This window comes from Odocoileus virginianus, chromosome 15 (genome assembly GCF_023699985.2).
Source record: "Odocoileus virginianus isolate 20LAN1187 ecotype Illinois chromosome 15, Ovbor_1.2, whole genome shotgun sequence".
NCBI lineage: Eukaryota > Metazoa > Chordata > Mammalia > Artiodactyla > Cervidae > Odocoileus > Odocoileus virginianus.
In genome coordinates, this window is record NC_069688.1 from 55,028,250 (window position 1) to 55,050,674 (window position 22,425).

The 22,425-nt window shown below is 35.5% G+C and overlaps 2 protein-coding genes across 3 annotated transcripts in view; both read left to right on the forward strand.

Annotated features, from left to right (window-relative positions):
• The window catches only part of RAD54B (RAD54 homolog B), a 109,006-nt gene that overhangs the window by 33,378 nt on the left and 53,203 nt on the right, over nt 1-22,425 (forward strand). The gene's annotated exons all lie outside the window — the stretch shown is intronic.
• On the forward strand, nt 935-12,903 carry FSBP (fibrinogen silencer binding protein). Its single transcript, XM_070477388.1, has 2 exons — nt 935-3,487; nt 7,285-12,903. Exons 1-2 carry the CDS (start codon nt 3,114-3,116, stop codon nt 7,808-7,810), a joined length of 900 nt encoding a protein of 299 aa, XP_070333489.1. The 5' UTR covers nt 935-3,113; the 3' UTR covers nt 7,811-12,903.

A 22,425-nucleotide genomic window follows, 5' to 3' on the forward strand; every position in this document is an offset into this window, starting at 1 on the left:
GTGTCAACAATTTGGTCAGGTTTCAAGGGTAGGGGGATTGTCTATAAACTGGTTTAGTAGGAGTTTTGCTAGTTGAGAAGGCTTAGAGGAGCCTGATTAAAGTTTGGTCAAGGAGGGAGTTCTTGTCAGTAATACTAGAAACAATAGAATCATTTGTGACAAAAGGGTTAAGTAAAAATGTAATCCTATCCAAACAATGAAGTTGTGTTTAATGGAATAATATGTTGCTTCAGTTAAAAAATTGTGTTTTTATCAGTTAAAAACCAGGGCTTCTCTTATAGTTCAGCTGGTAAAGAATCTGCCTGCAATGCAGGAGGTGCCGGTTGGATTCCTGGGTCAGGAAGATCCCCTGGAGAAGAAATAGGCTACCCACTCCTGTATTCTTGGGCTTTCCTGGTGACTCAGATGGTGAAGAATCTCCCTGTAATGCGGGAGACCTCAGTTCGATCCCTGGGTTGGGAAGATCCCCTGGAGGAGGGCATGGCAACCCCTGCAGTATTCTTGGCTGGAGAACCCCTGTGAACAGAGGAGCCTGGCGGGCTGTGGTCCCTGGAGTCCCAAAGAGTGGGACACGACTGAGCTACTGAGCACAGCAAGGCACAATTAAAATTCAATAAAATAAAAAAATTCAATCTCTTCATCCCATCAGCCACATTTAAAATGCTCAACAGATGGACTTCCCTGGTGGTCCAGTGGTTAAGACTGTGCTTCCACTGCAGCAGTTGTGGGTTTGATCCTTAATTGGGGAACCTAGCCCATGTGCTGCAGGGCCAAAAAAAAAAATTGCTCAATAGCTGGCTGTGGCTCATGGCTCCTGTAATTAGACAGTGGAGTTCTAGACCTTTTTGGAGTGTCATCACCTGTGTATTGACCTGCATTCTGTACCTAAATATGTATTTTCTGTACCCACAGAAATATTTAGGTTTGGGTGTTTTTGATAGCATAACGGAATTATATTGTATATATTTTTGTTTTACTTGATTTTTTTTACTTACCATTTATTTTGGAGCTTGTTTTGTGTCAATACATAGGAATCTGCCTCTTGCATTTTAGTGCTTTCCAGGGCTGACCATAGTATGGTTATACTTTAGTGACTTGTTCCCAACTGATTGTTCTTAGATTGCTCCCAGTACTATGCATCTGTAAGAAGGCCTTGTGTGTTTGCGTATTTTTCCAGGTAGATTCTGAGAAGTAAAATTACTGCAATTTTAAAAGTTTTTGCACATGTAAACTGTGAATAGATACTCTCAGATTGCCATCACAAAAGCCATTTTACACTCCCGTGAACATTTCCTGAATAGTACTCTTTGTCCTGCACCTTCATCCACTCCTGACACTTTCAGTCATTAAGAATTTTGCCAGTCTTATGAATGAAAATCATTTTTGGTATACATTTCCTTGATAGTGATATTGAATGGGTTTTCATGTTTTCATTAGCACTTCATTTCGTAACACAATATTTGTATTTAAAGACAGTATATATCCTGTGTTCTTGCTTTCCTTCAAGTAACTGATCAGGTGGTTGGAGCAGGTCAGTTTTCAGTTTGCTTCTCTATGGACCAGAATCATTTACATGACTATTTTCTGCAGTCTTACTCAGCAATAAAACTGCTCAAAAACAGTGAAAGGCTAGAGACCACTACAGAATCAGGTTACCCTCTAGAGTATGCCAGAAAACACCTAGCATCCTATAGTTGACTCGGCAATCTTGCACTTTTTTTCCTGACAAATAACATATTTAAAGCTTCTAGCACATTGTCTGGCTCAGAGTGAGAACTTAATAAATTTAATTCTCTTCCATTGAAAGAATGAAAAATAAAGTAATTGAAAATTTATGGCATTTCTGTAGAGCTGCAATTCTTTGGATAGGGTTCGTATCTAGATTTCTAGATTTGGGCTTCCCTGACAGTTCAGTATTTACCTTTGTTTTCCTTGGGTCTTTCTCAGTGCTTGGGAACATTATTATAGGTAGGTGTTCATTAATTGTTTGATTGAATGGAACTGTGTTGAAGTATGTTCTAATTCATTATCCTGTCTGGAAAAACATGTATCAGGAGAAAATAGGCTTGTTTGTTTACTTTGTTATTTATCATGTTTTCAGACAGAGATTAGGAAATATATCCTAAACACACAAATGGATGGCCTTGCAGATGACTAGACTGACTGTTGCCTTTCACAGTCTAAATTGTGTGACTATAGCTAAACAGAAATCCTCCTTAGTACTAAGAGCCAATGTCATTTTGTTGTGTGCACTCTCAAGGCGTTATTATGCAGTTCTCTCTGTGAATGGTGTTTTCTACACATGGTAAAGCAGGCTAGCATATTCAATGTACGTTATAGCTGGAATAATCCATTGCTTGAAAAATAATTTTTATCTTCTTTTTAGATTTAGTGTTCAAATATTTTTTCATAAGTAACTGGGGAAAAAACACACGGTGGCTACTGTAGACTGTAGAATGAAGGAGAAGCTTAGCTTTACTGTGGAGTCTGAGCTGGGTGTAACCTAACTAGCTAGAGGATATGCGATTGCTGATTGACAGCAGGACCAGCATTAGGCAGATTTGTAAGAGAGAGCAGCAGCTCAGAAACCGTGATAAGGGCTCTGTTAGGAATCACTGCACTCACCACTCATATCTTTAGTTTTTTCATTTTTCTGCCTACTGGATTTGTAAACAAATAGCACAAAACAGTTCCTCTTTTGTTTTTATTAAAGTGATACTGCAATGCAGTTTCAGTCTATCAGCTAGGCAAACGTGTCGAAATTTGATATTCTCACTAAATTAGCCAGTTTTTAGCTGTGTTCCATGCTTATCTCTAGACCTTTGTGTATTAAATCCTATCTCGAGCTGTTCTCTTTATAAGCAAGTGTGTTTTGCTTGTGCCTTCCTGTCTTCAGTGAGAAGCTTTATGTAGGTCAGGCTTGGCTTAAGCAGATTTCCTGAACCTGCGTCAGCTTAAGCTGGAGGAATTTTAATAAACCCTCCCCTGTAGGCGTGGGCCTAAATGAGGCTAGCCTAGTTAAGCCTGATCTTTTTCTGTTTGTGAAAAGAGCTGAGCAGAGCTGAAAGCTGCATGGTGGTTTCAGAAACTGCCTACTTAATTTGAAAAGAACAATGGTAGGAAAAGCTAGATCTTCCAATTTTACCTTATCTGAAAAGCTTGATTTGTTAAAGCTTGTGAAGCCATATGTTAAAATTCTGGAAGAACACACTAACAAACATTCAGTGATAGTGGAAAAGAATAGATGTTGGGATATCATAGCAGTTAACTATAATGCAATTGGAGTAGACCGCCCTCCTCGAACAGCGCAGGGCCTACGCACTCTTTACAAAAGGCTCAAAGAATATGCCAAACAGGAGCTATTGCAGCAAAAAGAGACCCAGTCAGATTTTAAAAGCAATATTTCTGAGCCAACCAAGAAAGTTATGGAGATGATTCCCCAGATTTCCAGTTTTTGCCTGGTAAGAGACAGAAACCACATACAAAGGTAAGCTTTATTTTATTTTGTTGTGGAAAATTATGGCGCCTCCTATCTATTGGGCTCTGGCTTAGTTGTGATAGAGATATGCATAGTAAACATCCCCACTACGGGAGCAGTGAATAGTGTCTTTGTTTTGCATTCTTAAACAAGAAAAGTGAGGCTATAAGGAATTTTTCTGCTGCATTTGATTTAAGCCACTGTTGATTGTCTTTCCTTCCCCCTTCCCTCCTTCTGTAGTTTCTAAAAAGTAAAGGTTAGGGAGGAATAAATGGGATGTAATTTGTGACATTGCCTCATAAACTTTTTAAGCTTTAATATTAATTTGTTTAATTAGCTTCTGAGAGATACCTTTTTCTTATTTCACTTAAGATTACATTTCATTGGATTTTCAATTTTGTATAAAGTTAGCAGTTTCAGGAGAAATGGTACCCTCGCTTTATTATGAATTTTCACTGTCTACACTTACTAAATATTAATTGAGCTAAAAACCTAAAATGAACAATTAAGTAAACTTGTTAGTAGCACCACTGTGTATGTATATGTTAGGACAGTTTAAATTATTTTCTAATTTATGTTCAAAGAGACAAGGAAACACAGGAAAAGGTGTTAATGCCTAATTAGGGATTCAGATTATGTAGTAAAAGTTTTTGTTGCTTTTATATGTTAATGGTATGTTCACTTTAAGCTCTCCCATAGTGTTTTGCAAGGGTATCAAAATACGAATTTTAATATGTCAGTAAGAGCAACTGGATTAGAAACAGGTTTTTGGTTGAATTTTGTGCTCTACATAACCACTTGCCTGGAAATCTTAAAAAACTATTATCTTACTGCTAATTCAGATTTTTAACCCCCAGCAGAAGATACAAATGGCAGCTTCATGCTTTTTCTGAATCATTTGGAATAATTTAAGCAAACCGTAAACTCTTTGCTAGTTGAGGAACCTCTCAAACTTAACTTTACAAAGTACTTTCCTGTTGGTGAAAGAGTCTTTATATAAGCAAAATGATTAATTACCTGTGAAATTCCTTTGAAGTTAGGGAAGAAATGGGAAAAACCTTTTTAGTCAAACATATTTTGATAGTTACTGGGATAGTATTTTTGAGCCAACTTCTTAACAATATACTTCTTATTTCTAGTTGATAGCATAGTGAAAGATAGTGCCAGTGGGAATCCAAGACATGGATACACACTACATTAATTCATGAGGTTACTGCTTAAACTGTTCACTGTGATGACAAATGATTAAATCCCAGTATGGTGAATGTCAAAAAAAATCCCCTTCACAGTGAGACTGCTTTATCCTCATTCAATTTTTTTTTACCTCTTTGAGCCATAAAGAACATTGGCTTTGCATTATAGGTATTAAACTACCTTTTGGCTGTAGGCTTTTATAATTTGAAAACTAAAACCAAATGTAGTTTTATTAAGTTGTGTATTTTAAAAATACAGTAATGTAGAAGAGGAGTAATATATAAGATACAAGTATCTGTTTATGTATATATCGTATATGTACACATACATACAATATATATACCTACACAGTCAGTCTTTTGGGACACCAACATTTCTCTGATAAATTGAGTTAATTGATTTACACATTTCTATACTACTGGATTTACACATTTCTATGCCTACTGTTGAAACAGTTTTTCAGTTTAAAGGTAAGAGTATCAGAAATATGCCACTTAAAACACTGTTAGCATGTCAGCTCTGCCACTCTCTATACTAGTATTTTCATTTTATTTATGTATTTAATATGCTTATTTGACATCATCTTGACTCTTAATTATCTTGGAAGCTTATAATTACAGTATTTTAATTATGCTTCTATATAAATATACCTCTTAATCTCATCAAACTCTCTCTACTTAATAAGGAAAATGTTACTACATATTTTATTTAACATATTTAAAGATATGCAACTATTTCATAAGGCTATTTCTGCAACTTATATTGATTTATGTCTTTATTTTTGCCTCTCTTTAACATCAGGTTATATTTTGTGTTTTATAACCAATTTGATCCTCAGAATTCATATTCATAAATTTTAAAAGTCCTTTATTGTTTGATCATTTTTTGTGACTTTCTCTAAGTCATTTTTAGACTTTGTTATGCCTTATTCTGATGTTTTAAACTAAAATAGCATGGAATATTCCAGATATAAGGCATATTTTTAATTAACATGGGAATATATTGTCTATGTTTAATTGTCAGTCTTATAGTCTATTATACATACTAATTAGGAAAAATAATTATGTGGGTTTTTAAAATTTCATTTGTAGCTGTTGTTTTAACTTTTTCTCACTCTAGGATTTAGAGATGTTAGTAAAAGTAAGTCTTACTAATTTGAATTACATTTTATTCCTTTTTTTGCTTTCAAATGTAAAATCACAAAGACAACATTATAATTTATATAATCTATTATACAAATAGATTTTTCATAACATATTAAATATCTTATTTCATTTGTACCTCTTAGACAAATATCTGATATTTCTGGCAATTTAATGCTATTAGTGACATACGGAGTTTAAATTCTTTTCCGTATGTTCTACTTGAACTTGTTCCAGCAGTTTAATCACCCATGTGGAATGCATTCTTACCTGTATTACTTATTTATGATTTATGAAATGTTCTTTCAGTAATGTTAAGTGTAGCATTTCCATTAATGTTCCAATAATCTCTTTCAGCTCTATAACTTTTAAGTTAGACAAAGACATATTTTTAAAAAAAACCTAGGAAACATGTATTCTTAATTCACAACTTAATGTTCTACATGAAATTATTTAAAAACCAACAGAGTTTTAAGGAACATTGTGTTTTGTCATAACAAATATTGGTATATCAAAACTTAAATTATGCTAAAACTATAGTTGCCTCTAATTGGAATGCATATTTTATGGAAATTTCATGTAAATTTAATAAACTATCAATATATAGAGGTCATTAAAAATTGCATTAAAAGCACCATTTCATTTATTCAGTCTTTCAACAGATGATGAGTACTTACTAGATTCCAAGTACAGTATGATGCCGGGTACTGATGATTCAGTGGTAGATGTAAACCCTTGCTCTTGTACACTTTACCTGGCCACTGGTTAAAAGACTTAAAGAGCACCTGAGTCGTGTGGTTCTGTATAGGCACAGGGGAAACACCACTGTATTTGAAATTGGAAAGTTAGGAGAACCCCCTGCTAGTGGAGCATACCCCAAATCATACACAATGTTGATATTTTGTGTGTGACAAATACAGAAATCAGTACCTCTCAGAGACTGCCTTGTGCTGTCCACTGGCCTTCCACTGTCCTCCTTCCAAAGTCATGGACCTCAGTGATTTTTAGATTAATCTGTTCAGGAGAGCAGAAATAGGAGGTCTAGGTCTACCATGTGGGGATAGTGAGGCCCAGAATGAATTAAATGACTCTTTACAGCATTTAAGAACCTCAGGCTTACAGGGACAATTGATATCTCTTTGAGAGTGTTAAAACTGCCACTTCTTTTTTATTTACCTCCATAGCCGTGTTTAGTATTTGTAATTTACTGTTCTTTTAAGAGCCCAATTTTAAAGTTAAGGATAAGGGAGAGCCATATATATATATATATATAATAATTAAATATATATATATAATAATTAAAATCCCAGCCTTAGTCACTTCATTATTCCAAGGATTAAAAAATATTTTTTGTTTCATAATTTGCGTTTTAGCTTGATAATTTAATGTATATTAGATATGCGATTATGTTTTAAAATGCTCTTGTCTTCATTTGATTTACATTTTGTGGTGGTTTTTTGTGTGCTGTAGTGCAAACTTGGATGAGGAAGCACAGGCTGGTACCAGTTCACTACAGGTAATGTTGGACCGCCATCCAGTTGCTATTACAGTGGAGGTGAAGCAAGAAGAAGACATTAAGCCCCCTCCTCCACTGGTTTTAAGTTCTCAACAGAGTGATACTTTAGAGCAAAGAGAAGAACAGGAATTAGTGCGTGTAATGGAAAGATCTTTGTCACCATCACTGTCCTCTGTTGATATGAGAATGACATCGTCTCCATCTTCTATTCCAAGGAGAGATGATTTTTTTCGGCATGAGAGTGGAGAAAATTTTAGGTCACAATTAGGGTATGATCCTCAGATTCTACAAATGCTGAAAGAGGAGCATCAGATAATTTTAGAAAATCAAAAAAGTTTTGGATTATATGTTCAGGAGAAGAGGGATGGATTGAAAAGAAGGCAGCAGCTAGAGGAAGAGCTGCTAAGAGCAAAAATTGAAGTTGAGAAGCTGAAAGCAATTCGACTACGGCATGATCTACCTGAATATAATAGTCTCTGATATTTTTTTCAATCTTGCAATTTGATTATTTATTTTGGCCTGATTAGTTTCATTTGGGAATATCCTGAAGCAGAGTACATATTCTTAAAACATATTGTTAATCTCTATTATGAAAAAGGCTTTTTTGACATAATTTTCTGATTATTTAATTTTCCTTTGAGATATAGTAAAACACTGATGGCATGCTTATAAATTTTTTGTCTTCCTGGGCCTTAAAAAAGATGTTTTATTTTGATTATTAACATATACAAATGCATATGTATATACGTAAATATTCTTTCAAAGTTCTGAATCTTCAACATTTTAAATTAACACTTTGAAAGCTGTATGTAGTTCAAGTTGTTTATTAATAAGTTAGTCTAATTTAGAAGCAATACTAGTTTAATAGAAGCTTGTCTATATGACACTGATTTTTATGCTCTCATTCTTTGAAGGAATAAGTTCTAGAATTTTAGGGACTAAAATGTTAGGGACTAGAATTTTAGGGACTAAAATAGAAGGTATTTGAAGAGCACTTTTCCCACCTCAGTTTAAAGGTAATAAAACTGAGAGTGAGGGAAACTCAGTGATTTACTTGGTTTAACAAAGCTCTTCATGGCGTAGCAAGGACCAGCACTCAGTTTTTGTTTCTCTGTAATTTTTTCCCCCTACTGTTCCATAGAAGTAAAAATCTGTTAAAGTATCCTACATGGTAAAAAATTAGAAACATTTATTTCATTAAAATTGTCTTTAAAAATTGGTAGATTGTGAAATCAGGGGGATTGTGTCAATTACTCCCATCCTCCTCTTTTTTTTTTTTTGTCCTGCAAAATAAGATATTACTGTTGGAGCTGTTATATATTGAGGTGGCCAAAAAAGTTTGTTTGGTTAGTGAATACGTTGTTCAGTAAATGTGTCTTTTATTTTTACTTAAAACCGAACTAACTTTTTGGCTAATCCAATATGTTGACTATGAGATTTAATATGTTGATTCATTTTGAATGTCTTAGTCTGAAAAAGATTTCTTTCACGGTAAAATCACAGTAAACTTTAATGAACAAAATTAAAATTTTACTTATAATAAAAATAGCAAAACATTATATGTGTATAACTTATGATATCTGTAGTCTTATGTTTCTGTAAATATTACTATTTTAGTATTTGTGGAAATAAATAAAACCTTGATTCTTAAAGCACACATACACATTTTGTTAAATCTTTAATACGTGTACTACTTAAGGATTTCTATTTTTGCTAGGGGTTTGTTGAGGAAGGCTATTTTAAACCGAGCTTTAGAATGGGGTAGGTTGGATTTCAACAGTTTTGGGGAAAAAGGCTGTTTATGTCAGAGTGAGCAGCATGAAGAAAGGCATAGATGAAGAGAAAAAGTGGGTCAGAGTGTATAAGCCCAAATACAGTGCTAAGCCAGGTGATTTTTAAGTGATTTTAAGTGAACACAGAGCCAGTTAGGGCTGTGATAGTCTGGACGAGGACATATACCTTGACTAATTGGGGTAGCTACTCTTTAGCTCTAGTGGAATTATTACATGCAGAAATAAGCAAGAAAGCTGCATTTTTATGAGAAAATTTTATTTTTAAAACATTTACAAATAATTAAAAATGTTTAATAAATACATAAAACATTTGAGTGGGCCTCATTCAGCCTTTGGGCTTCGGGCTCATGGCCTTTGGTATAGACCAATGGTTCACCAAGAGTGCATCTTGGCCAGCAGCATCAGTATCACTTAAGAACTTGAGAGAAATGTAAATCCATTCCTTTTGGATCAGCGACTCAAAGGGGAGAGTCCAGCAGTTTGTTTTAATAAGCTCTCTAGAGATTTCTGATGCCAACTATAAAGCCAGTCAAAGAACCACTGAAACAGAGTATTTTGAAACCTAGCATGGTGCATAAATCATTAGAATTTCAAAAATTTTTGTTGAAGAGTGGGTGAAGGTAAACTGAGGGATATCATTTTGGAAGTTGGAAACTGGTGCTAGATTATGGATTACATTAAAAGCTGTTGTAAGGAATCAAATGTGAATGTATAATGGGAAACCTTGGAAGGCTTTTGACTAGGGGCATATGCCTTGAGCTCTGTCTTAATGTCATGATAGCATTTTAGAGTGGGCATTGTAGTGAGATGAAATCCAAAATTTAGGTTATGGCTACAGGAATAGAAAGAAAGTAAATAAAATAGACTCTTACGGTACTGTTTGAGCCTGTTGACTGCTTAATTTCATTGGTATTTTATATCTATTAGAGTTAAATATTATAAAAATGTCTTGAATGTATAATGTGATATATCCTTTTGATAATTTCATCTTCTTTAATCTTCTCTCTGACTTTTCTTTCAGTCTAAAAACTTTTATAATTCTTATTTGAGGTAATGTTTTTATAGAATAATTCTCATAAGTCTTTACAGTAGTAAGCTTTAACTTTTTGAAATTATTGAAAGCAAGTTACCATACAAAATGTAATTCATATTATAATCTTAGCATGGTACTACTCAGAATTGTTAATGAATGTTCAATTTGAATGCTAACTTTGTACAGCCAAATCAGAGTTTTCCAAATTGTTCTTTGGAATAGTCATTCTATGAAATGTCTTTATTAGCAAAGTAACATGTTCAAAAAAAGTGCAATATACATTTTTTTTGGTGATTAGATTCTAAATAAGTGTGGAAGTTAAAAATGTAGACTATACAAAATTGTCCTTGAATTTTTTTTTGCTGCCAAGAAAACATAGTTTGCTTCCGTAAGATTTTTCACCAGCAGTGTTCAAGATTGTTGTTTCATTGCTGATATCATGTGACAAATATGTTAGCGTTTAGGGCTGAATAGAAAACCTTAGTTTTACATATTTTTAAACACCAGCATTCCACTCATTGCAGTGGAGTTCATTGCAGCAGTTTTTCTGAGTCACTGTTGTTTAATTTTAATCTGCAAAAGTTAAAGTGAGTGTGATTCTGCTCCATTTTTATTGCTCCACCTCCTCACCCCGGCAACTGTAGTTAGCATAGGATAGTTTTTTGAGAAATTCCGTGTGAAGAAGACTTGTTTAACTACTAACTGGTTTTGGAGGCTTTTTATTATTACCTTGCAGAGTATCTTAGGGAAATTCTGAGCTAAAGCTTTTTTCTTTTCCTTTCTATACTGAGAATTTTTTGAGTTTTTGACCACTTACCGACTTACTGACAGTTTTTGCTGAGGACAAGTTTCACTAAGGGCCATGTGTAAGGGCACATTCTGTTGGTGCAAATGGAATAGGTCTGAAGCCCCCTGACATCTTACATCCTGCGGGGAACTGTTTGGGGCCATGAGCTTTACTTATGAAGTGTAATGCTGGGAAAACATAGGAAAGAGTGATTTTAATTTTTAAATGTAGACTTGGTTCTGTATAAATACATTAAATTTGAAAAATATACTAGATAATACTATTTCATCCAATATATTAGTGATTTAGATAGTGCATACATTATTCTTGTCATCTTGTCTTTTCTTACTCATTTGAACTTAAATGGGTATTTTTTTTTTAAACAACTTATGACGTTATAAAACTCGGTATGATTTATAATAGCACCCTGAAAAAGTTTATGAAGTTCTTTCATTTCTAACAAATGCCAGATTTCTTGAAATACGCAAATATATTTCTGTTTTGTGTAATGAGACATCAACTTGGTGTAATTTAATTTTAAAAGATTCACTTTACCTTGTTGCATCATTACTTACATGAAAATGTTTAAAATATGAATTATTTTTCATGTGCCTTCTTTTAGAATAATGTCAAGTTTTAACTGAGTGTGGTAAATTGTAATTAAAATATACTATAGATGATAGTGGTTAAATGGTTTGTTAATACATGTTCTTCTAAATACATGGTAATATGTTGTATTGACTTGTGTACTCTTTTTGTGTGCCATAAGTCAAATAATTCAGTACTACACAGGTAAAGTTTTTGATGAGACATAATTGAAATAATGACATTTCTTTAGGTGATTGTGCCAATGGTTGGTGGTGGTTTAGTTGCTAAGTCATGTCCAACTCCTGTGATCCCATGGAGAGAGGAGCCTGGCAGGCTACAGTCCACAGGATTCTCCAGGCAAGAACACTGGAGTGGGTTGCCATTTCCTTCTCCAGGGGATCTTTCCAACACAGGGACTGAACCTGGGTCTCCTGAATTGTTGGTACATTCTTTACCAACTAAGCTACAAGGGACGCCCTTGTGCCAGTATAGATGTCAAATGTACCATGTCTAAATTTCATAATATATTTATTTTTTTCAATTGTTAAGACTCACAGATTCTCAAAATCAATTGAACGTTTGGTGGTGACTTTGATTGTAAATAGTAAAAGTAATTAGATGAAATATGGTTGTAATACTTAACAAATAGAAAAGAGCAAATTCTTAAAACATGCAACCTAATTAAACATTAATAGTCATGCCACATCTTTGTATATGATTTTGAGAAATTGGATCCATATTTTTTATATATCTTCTATAAGTTGTTTTCACTAAAAATAGCAGCTGTGATGTGAATTTATATTATTTATCTTTAGTTTTCAGTTCCTTTGTAGATAGTGGAAAGCAAGTTAATAAATAAATAAATAAAAATATCACCCAAGTTAGCCCACACTTAACTAACATGTATATATCATTAGACTTAACACTTATCACATAGTTATCCATCTATATCCATCCATAAATTTTTTTTTTCTTTTAAGGAAAACTTATTTTAAAACAAGTTGTAGAATTAAAATACTTTACCCATAAGCACTTCAGCATGAGTGTTATGAACTGGAGTTCAATATTTATTTGTGTGTGTATGATTTTTTTAAGTAAAATTTGCAAAATGTGAAATCTTAATTACACCATTTGATGAGTTTTGACAAATTACTACACCTGTGTAGCTTAAACCCACTTCAAGATTTAAAAAGGTAATCACTGTATTACTTCTTCGCCAAGATCAAGTGTAAAAAATTATCACTCTAGAGTGTGCTCTCCTGCCCCTTCCTAACTGATCCCCTGGCACCTCAGGCAACCGTTGTTCTAATTTTTAAAAAAACATAGATAAATTTTGCTTGTTCTAGAACTTAATATAATTGAGGTCAAACAGTATGGACTCTTTGTGTCTGTTTTCTTTCATCCATCTTAATGTTTTTAATATTCATCCATCCTCTCATCATTGCTTTTTTTTGTTGCTGAGTAGTATTCCATTTTATAAATACACCACAGTTTGTTTATCCTCTATCTTTAAAAAAAAATCCATTTATTTATTTAATGAATTTATTTGACTGTACCCTGTCTTAGTTGAGACATATGGGATCTTAGTTCCCTGACCAGGGATCGAACCCAGGCCCCCTGCATTGGGAGCATGGAGTCTTAGCTACTGGGCCACCAGGAAAGTCCCCATCCATTATCTTTTGATGGACTTCTGGACTTTTTTCCAGATTTTGGTTGTTCTGTATTTTCTCATATAAGTATGTCATGAACTTAATGCTGGCTTAAGGAAGATATATGTTTAACTTTTTAAGAAACTGCCAAACCTTTTCTCAAAGTAATTGTACCATTTTACACTCCCATCAACAGTGTATGGATTATTTTTTAAAATAAAGCTTTGCATGTTTATTGATTGGAATGTCAGAATTGAAATTGATGAATAAATTTTTGTATATTTCAAAGAATTAAAAATGCTGGGCAGATAGTTTAGATATCTGGGAATATTGTAGTTTGTTGATTTTTTTTTCTTTCTGTTTTAGCACTTATTGCATATATGCTTTGGCATGAAGAATTGAGAAATATGAAATGTATAGTTCCTGACCGTCTCAAAGTATCATTCTGAAAATGATCTTTAATGCAGAGAAGTATCTTCTAGGTTTATTTTATGCATAATGATACTTGCGGTTAGTTGGCATTCAGTCTGTTTTGTTAGGTAAAGAAAGCTGTGGATGTTTACCAGTTTGAAGAATTTGTATATTCATGTTTGCATATTTTTTAGTGTAATGAAAACCATGTCTCTGAAATCTCACGTTAATATTGCAGTTATATGTTAATGTGTATTAAAAGTTCTGGTAGTTTTGGTAATTTTGAAACTCAAAAAATATGGTTTGTAAGAGTATTTACATTTTTTGTTGAATTTGATGATTTGAGACATTTTAAATTCCATTTACTCCATTTGTGTTTAGAATTGTTAAAAGAAAAGAATATTAAAGGTTTGGGTTTATGGAATGTATAATTAAACCATGCAGTCTTAGCATTACTATGCTTAGGACTCATCCATTAAGATGATAACATCCACTGTTAATATTTAAGTGACCATGTCTCTGCCCTCCTCTTTTGTCAAAGCGTGGGTTTAAGCATCCTCACCCTGTGAATTACCTTGTGAATCTTGCTGTACAGCTTTGAGCCTTGGTTTATGAAGACTGTTTTTGGCATTGATTCGGAAAGCGCATTACAGGGTCGAAGGAGAAGTAGATCAGAACCAAGTTTAGAAATAAAAACGAACAGCATGCGTGCTCAGTTGCTTCAGTCGTGTCTGACTCTTTCCAGTCCTATGGGCTATGGTCATTCAGGCTCCTCTGTCCATGAGATTCTCCAGGCAGGAATATTGGAAGGTGTTGCCATGCCTTCCTCCAGGAGATCTTCCCGACCTGGAGATCAAACCTGCGTTCATCTCCTGCATTGCAGGTGAATTCTTTACCCACTGAGCCACCTGGGAAGCCTGGGAAAAATTATAGGTTAGAGTGGAATTGTTAGTGGTGGTTAGTCTGGAATGTAGCAAATTAGTCTGTTTTACATGTTACAAGTAGTCTAGATAAAGGAAGTTATGCTCCTAATATGTTTAATTCCTAATGTCTTCATTCTGCTTTTTTGCAGTCATTTTCCTTTGCCTGCCCTGTGTGTTAGTCCTTCTCAATTGTGTCTGACTCTTTGCAACCCCATGGACTGTAGCCCACCAGGCTCCTCTGTCCGTGGGATTCTCCAGGCAAGAGTACTGGAGCAGTCCTTTCTCTTGCCCTGTGCCTACGTTTAAAAAGGGACTAAAGGGGAAAGGGACAAGTAGAAGATGATGATGGTCGTTAACATTTGGAGAGCACTTACTGCATGGCGAAGACTGTTGTAAGCATTTTACATGTATTAGCTAGTCTAATGCAACAATTCTATGATGTAGGTATTAGTATTACATTCGTTTGCCAATTTATAAGCTGGCACAGGGGTAAGTAACTTGTCCAGGGTCATATTACTAGTTAGGGCAGACTCAAGCTTCAAGCGCAACCAGTCTGGCTCCAGAGTTCATGCTTTTATTCCTTCTCCTTTCTTTCCTGCAAAAGAAAGGATATATCTAAATCTGAGACCTTTATGTTATTTCAGTTAGTATAAGGAATTCTGAATTCTTGGAATTTAACTACTGTCTTTTGTTCTAGTCAGTTTTTTTTTTTTTTTTGCAGGGGCAGGTTTGGACATAACAGGCAGCTCTCCAGGGAATACAATACAATATTTGACTCTAAGATATCTTTCCCAGCCATTTTTGATGAAGACAGATTTTTTGTCCCTTCTTTAATAGCAATCCTGAGGAGTTACATTTTTCTCTTAACCAAGTGAAAATCAAGAACAAATTTGAAAAATACAGAAAGCTGTTGTCAGTCTTTCATTCATGCACAGTGACTGCTACTAGTAGAAATAGTGTATAAAGAAAACAAACTAAAATTGTCTAAAATTGCACACCACAGCATTTTTTAGAATTCAAAAACTGATCAAAGCATCCCATCTTTTTCATTAATGCTAAAACCCTCAAAACTTTATCTGGAAAAATTAAAATAACAAAAATAACATGTGACAAATAGCTTATCTAAGAACTGGTATCTTTTTGACTAAAAACTAATGGAGTAATACAGTCTTCATAATATTGAAGCAAAATTTGAATTAACAAAACTATTTGGTAGAAATAATAGTTATGAAAGAATTCATGTTGGCAAAAATTAAAATACATAAAGAAGTAATAAATCTTTGTTATTACATTTACTTGGAAAATTATCCTGAATGTACAGTATGTACAACTATGCAGCTGAGTTCAAAGTTAACTTCTAAGGCTACTTTCTCATGAAAATTAGTTTTAAGGTAATTCTATTTTACTATCTTTATAAACATGAAGTAAAAATGTACCTAGAATAAAAATGGCAGTTTTGAAAACTACCTATTGTTATGGGAATATGGTGATGATCAAGATCTAAAGACACCCTCCTCTCAACACTTTATAGTTTTGTGGGAAAGGCTGATATTAAATAGTTTGTCACATAATTGCTGAGTTAATGCTGAGATAACACAGCTTGATGTAGTTTTGCAGTCAGGGAAATTTAAACTATATGGAAGGGTGACTAGAAATTAATTTAGATAAGCATGTTGAAGGAAGAAAAGTAGAAGGAACTTTGGTTGGAAGTAATGTTTTCTTCAAGACCTTTAAGACAAGTAGATGATTAGATTTACATTTAAAAACTCATGTGTGTGAGCTCAGTTGCTCAATCTTGTGATACTCCTCAGTCCATGAAATTTTCCAGGCGAGAATCTTGGAGTTGACATTCCCCCCTCCAGGGGATCTTCCCAACCCAGGGATTGAACTTGAGTCTCCTGCATTGGCAGGCAGGTTCTTTACTACTGCACTACCTTGGAAGCCCGCATTTAAAAATAAATACAGTAAATATGGAAAATGGCTTTGGGTGTAGGGGTGGCAAGAGAAGACTTCAATAGAACTGTTGAGAAGACCTTGGAATATTTCTGTAGTCCAGAGATGATTATTTGGAAAGAGTAAGGACAGTGCAAAAGGCAAATAGTACACAGCTTTGAGAACCATGAAGAGAGTAGACTCTTGTGGATTTTGTGGTTGATTGGCTCAGGAATTGAGAACGTGAATGTCTTGGATGATTGCCAGTTTCTTGGCTTCTTTCACTGAAAAATGGAAAAACTGAAAGAGGAGCAATTTTTGTAGAGAAGATAAGTGTATCTGGTGAGTTTGTGACATTTATGAGACATTCATGTAGACCCAACTGCATGTACTGGTATACATGCAAATCTAGAGTTATGATCTGGGCTAGAGAAAAAAATATAACTTACTATAGTAATGGTATTGAAGCCATGGGAGCTAATTTAAGAAGATTTGGTACATAGTGAGGGGAGGTAGGCTTAGGACTCAGGGCTGAAGAGCTCCAATAAACAAAGGTTAGGCTGGAAGTAAGAACTGGCAAAGATGATAAAGAAATAGCCATCAAGGAAGAGGAAAATTTGAAGTGTGTTAGAAGCTATAAAAATAGAGTTCAGTATTTCGGAAAGAAATGGTCAACATTGTCCAATACTTTTGGGAACTTTGGTCAGGACTAAAAAGTAACCTGTGGGTTTATTGGCAAAGAGCTCCTTAGTGGCCTTTAACACAGCAACTTTGGGGCAGGCCCAACTGGAAGCCAGGTTGGCGAAGTTGAGAAGTTGACTGCGAATTTGAAGAAAGCGAGGGAGTGAGTGGTTATTCAGATGATTATAGTGGAAACAGTGGGGACGGACAACTCTTTCAGGCAATGTAAGTTCCCTTTTTATGCATGTGTTCTGGTTTATCCCTGAGCATAACACATCACAGAATAATTTTAACTTTGTTTTTCCATGTTTTTCCATGGCCTTTTCCTGGGATTTATTGTGGGGAAAGGGTTTTAGTAGGGGGAAGTCAAGTAATCTTTTTAAGAGTTCTTTCTTACCCCTAAAATAATGCACTGGTTCTCCCTCCAATCTCATAGTTTCTCATTAAAATAAAGAATCAACTTTTTGACCTATTACTAAAACATAATCATTTATTGAGTTACAGTATAATAATTTCTAGTGAGTGGGCTTATTTCGACCTGGTGCATTTTAAACTGTTAAATTCTGTGTGTTGCAGAACATATGGTTTTCTTTTTTTTAGCGGGGAGGGATAGAGAGGAGTGTTTAAATAACCTGGGCCTATTTAAAATTTCACAAATTATTTGAAATTTTATTACAGTAGAAGGTGTAGTGAGTTCCTTATGTTAAAGAGGATATAAATGGATTCTTGATTCTTCTAGCACATTCATCACTTATTAAGTATTAGCCTTTTACATATTAAAATATAATAGTATTTTATATATTTTTAAAACATTTTAATTTTTGTATTTGTTTAATTTGGTTGTACGGGGTCTTTGTTGCTGTGCACAGGCTTTCTCTAGTGGCGAGCAGGGGCTGCTCTTTTTCGCCCTGCGCAGGCTTCTCATTGCCGTGGCTTCTGTTGTTGCCGAGTCCAGGCTGTAGGCATGTGGACCTCAGTAGTTGCCGCACACTGGCTCTAGGGCTTGGGCTCAGTAGTTGTGGCACACGGACTTGGTGGCTCCATGGCATGTGGAATCTTCCTGGACCAGGAATCAAACCCTTGTCCCTAGCTTTGGCAGGTGGATTCTTATCTGCTGCATCACCAGGAAAGTCCTTTAATTTTGACATAATTTCTTACTAATTCAAGTTCTCTTTAGTGCCCGTGTTCTACTCATAGATTTCACTGAAATTTTGCAGTAAGAGTTTGAGTTTCTTTTTTTTTTTCTTTTATTTTTATCAGTTGGAGGCTAATTACTTTACAATATTGTAGTGGTTTTTGTCATACATTGACATGAATCAGCCATGGATTTACATGTATTCCCCATCCCGATCCCCCCTCCCACCTCCCTGAGTTTGAGTTTAGACTGCATTTTGGGCAGTCGTAAATTGTTGGATGAATGAATGTTGAGGGTCTTCAGATTGGATTGAAAATTCAGTTTAAAAAGGTGAGAAACTTATTTTAGGTACATCCTTTATAATATGAAATTAGAGAAGTCATGCAAAGAGGAAATGTAACTATATATAAAAACGGTCTCATCACTAATAATAAAATTCAAATTACCATGTTAAATGCCATTTCTATCAAATTGGTAAAGATGAATGTTCACACAAAAATCTGTACATAAATGTTCATAGTAGCTTTATTTGTGATAGTTAAGAGCTATTAATGGAAACACCTCAATAAATAGTAAGGAACAAAATAATAAAGAACAAAGTTGATATATAGGCATCAACTTGGGTAAATCTCAAAGACATAATACTGAGTGGGAGAAACCAGCTTGAAAGGTGGTGTACTGTATGATTTTGATTTATTTGAAACATTCTTGAAAAGACAAAACTATATTGGTGGAAAAACAGATCAGTAACTGAGTAGGGTAAGGGTGTGACCAAAAAAGAATAGCATGAGAGAGTCTTTTTTTAAAAAAATAACTATTTTACTTTTGGCTCTGCTGGTTCTTCATTGCTGTGTGGGCTTTTCTCTAGTGGAAAGCAGGGCTACTCTCGGTGCCGTGAGCCGGCTTCTCTTTGCAGTGTCTTCTCTGGCTGCGGAGGATGGGCTCCAGGGCGTGTGGACTCAGTAGTCGCAGCTCCTAGGCTCTAGAGCACAGTCTCAATAGTTGTGCGTAAGGTTAGTTGCTCCGAGGCATGGGGAACTTCCCGGATGAGGGATCAAACCCACGTCTCCTGCACTGGCAGGCGGATTCTTTACCACTGAGCAGCAGGGACGTCCCATTGGGTAGTCTTTTGGAGTGATGGAACTCATCCTGACTGTTCAGTTCAATCGCTCAGTCGTGTCCGACTCTTTGTGACCCCATGAATCGCAGCATGCCAGGCCTCCCTGTCCATCACCAGCTCCCGGAGTTTACTCAAACTCGTGTCCATTGAGTTGGTGATGCCATCCAGCCATCTCATCCTCTGTCGTCCCCTTCTCCTTCTGAGCCCAATCCCTCCCAGCATCAGGGTCTTTTCCAATGAGTCAACTCTTCGCATGAGGTGGTCAAAGTACTGGAGTTTCAGCTTCAGCATCAGTCCTTCCATTGAACACCCAGGACTGATCTCCTTTAGAATGGACTGGTTGGATCTCCTTGCAGTCCAAGGGACTCTCAAGAATCTTCTCCAACACCACAGTTCAAAAGCATCAATTCTTCGGCGCTCAGCTTTCTTTATAGTCCAACTCTCACATCCATACATGACCACTGGAAAAAACCACAGCTTTGGCTAGACTGACCTTTGTTGGCAAAGTTATTTCTCTGCTTTTTAATATGCTGTTTAGGTTGGTCATAACTTTCCTTCCAAGAGTAAATGTCTTTTAATTTCATGGCTGCAATCACCATCTGCAGTGATTTTGGAAGTATGAAAAGGCAAAACGATAGGATACTGAAAGAGGAACTCCCCAGGTCGGTAGTTGCCCAACATGCTACTGGAGATCAGTGGAGAAATAACTCCAGAAAGAATGAAGAGATGGAGCCAAAGCAAAAACAATACCCAGTTGTGGATGTGACTGGTGATAGAAGCAAGGTTCGATGCTGTAAAGAGCAATATTGCATAGGAACCTGGAATGTTAGGTCCATGAATCAGTGCAAATTGGAAGTGGTCAAACAGGAGATGGCAAGAGTGAATGTCGACATTCTAGGAATCAGCGAACTAAAATGGACTGGAATGGGTGAATTTAACTCAGATGACCATTATATCTACTACTGTGGGCAGGAATCCCTTAGAAGAAATGGAGTAGGCATCATGGTCAGCAAGAGAGTCCGAAATGCAGTACTTGGATGCAATCTCAAAAACGACAGAATGATCTCTGTTTCCAGGGCAAACTATTCAGTATCACTGTAATCCAAGTCTATGCCCCAACCAATAATGCTGAAGAAGCTGAAGTTGAATGGTTCTGTGAAGACCTACAAGACCTTTTAGAACTAACACCCGAAAAAGATGTCCTTTTCATTATAGGGGACTGGAATGCAAAAGTAGGAAGCCAAGAAACACCTGGAGTAATAGGCAAATGTGGCCTTGAAGTACGGAATGAAGCAGGGAAAAGGCTAACAGAGTTTTGCCAAGAGAACGCACTGGTCATAGCAAACACCCTCTTCCAGCAACACAAGAGAAGACTCTACACATGGACGTCACCAGATGGTCGACACCTAAATCAGATTGATTATATTCTTTGCAGCCAAAGATGGAGAAGTTCTATACAGTCAGAAAAAACAAGACCAGAAGCTGACTGTGGCTCAGATCATGAACTCCTTATTGCCAACTTCAGACTTAAATTGAAGAAAGTAGGGAAAACCACTAGACCATTCAGGTATGACCTAAATCAAATCCTTTATGACTATACAGTGGAAGTGAGAAGTAGATTTAAGGGGCTAGATCTGATAGAGTGCCTGATGAACTATGGGCAGAGATTTATGACATTGTACAGGAGACAGGGATCAAGACCATCCTGACTGTGGTGGTGTTAAGTCAATTTATACCTGTGTTAACATTCATAAAACTGTGCACTAAGAGAAAATGTTGATTTTGCTGCATGATAATTGTTAACAATAAAAAATAAATACACTTAAAAATTGGTGAGATGATATTAAATATAGTAGTGAAGTAGATCCTGTCTTTGTAGGAATATCATTGATAATATGTTATGCAGATATTAAGCATAATTTACTATTTAATGATATGGGAAATGTATTCAAAATAATATATGAAAAGAGGAGAATAAAAAACTGCACCATATTTTCTGTATTAGAAGCGTGTTTTCCCTCAAAGAAGTATATGAGATTACTCTTTGTTCGAACACCCTCCTTTATGATAGGAAGGCCCGGAAACGAGCCCCCGCCCTTTAGTCCTCTCTGTCCTTGACTGTTGGGTTTGGGGTTACAGCAGCTAGAGTCCTTTCGGGGATAAAAAGTTGTTGGGCCAAGCATTATGGGTCAATCGTTTGTTTTCTTAGGAAAAAACCTTGATGGTTTCAGATAGTCAGAATTCACTTTGTATATGTGCTGCCGAAGTGAGCACTCAAAATTCACTTTGTAAATCCATGAATGCCAATGCTGCACAAATGAATTATCTGAATTCTAGTAGTGACAGTGGTTTTTCAGACTTTTAGGAGACTGGTTTACCTGGCTTGAAGCTGTAGACATTTTTTTTTTGTTTGTTTGGTTTTTGGACATGTGTTTTCTTCTCTCTTTAGTAAATATTTTCCAGTGAAATGGCTGGTTATAGTAGGTGTATGTTTAAATTTTTAGGAGTCTCTCATACTGTTTTCCACAGTTACTGTACTATTGTACTATTGTATATAGTACTATTGTACTATTCCTTCCAGTAGTGTGTGATATTTCTAGGCACTCTATACTTGTTTTTTCAGTTATAATTGACTTTACATTTTGCTAACACTTAAGACAGTCAGTTTTAAAATTTTTAATCAAGTTAGTGTGTGGTGTTATCTCATGTTTTTAAACAACTTTATTGAGTTATAATTCACATTCCACGTAATTCACTCATTATATGACAGGGAGGCCTGGCGTGCTGCAGTTCATGGGGTCACAAAGAGTCAGGCATGACTGAGCGACTGAACAAGAGCAACATAATTCACTCATATGAAGTATGTAATTCCTGATTTTTTAATAGTGTATTTACAGTTATGTGCAACTATCACCACAGTTTTAAGATGTTTTCAGTCCTTCATAAAGAAATCCTGTGCTCTCTAACTTTCAACCCCCATACCTCCTGCCCCTAGCTCACCCTCACCTCCTAGCCCTAAGTGACCGTTAAACTACTTTCTGTC

Bases quoted from the DNA above. Each gene is read 5' to 3' on its own strand.
- FSBP (XM_070477388.1), top strand. From the start codon at position 3,114: ATGGTAGGAAAAGCTAGATCTTCCAATTTTACCTTATCTGAAAAGCTT. The intron at 3,488-7,284 runs GTAAGCTTTATT...TGTGTGCTGTAG, and splicing joins GACAGAAACCACATACAAAG to TGCAAACTTGGATGAGGAAG.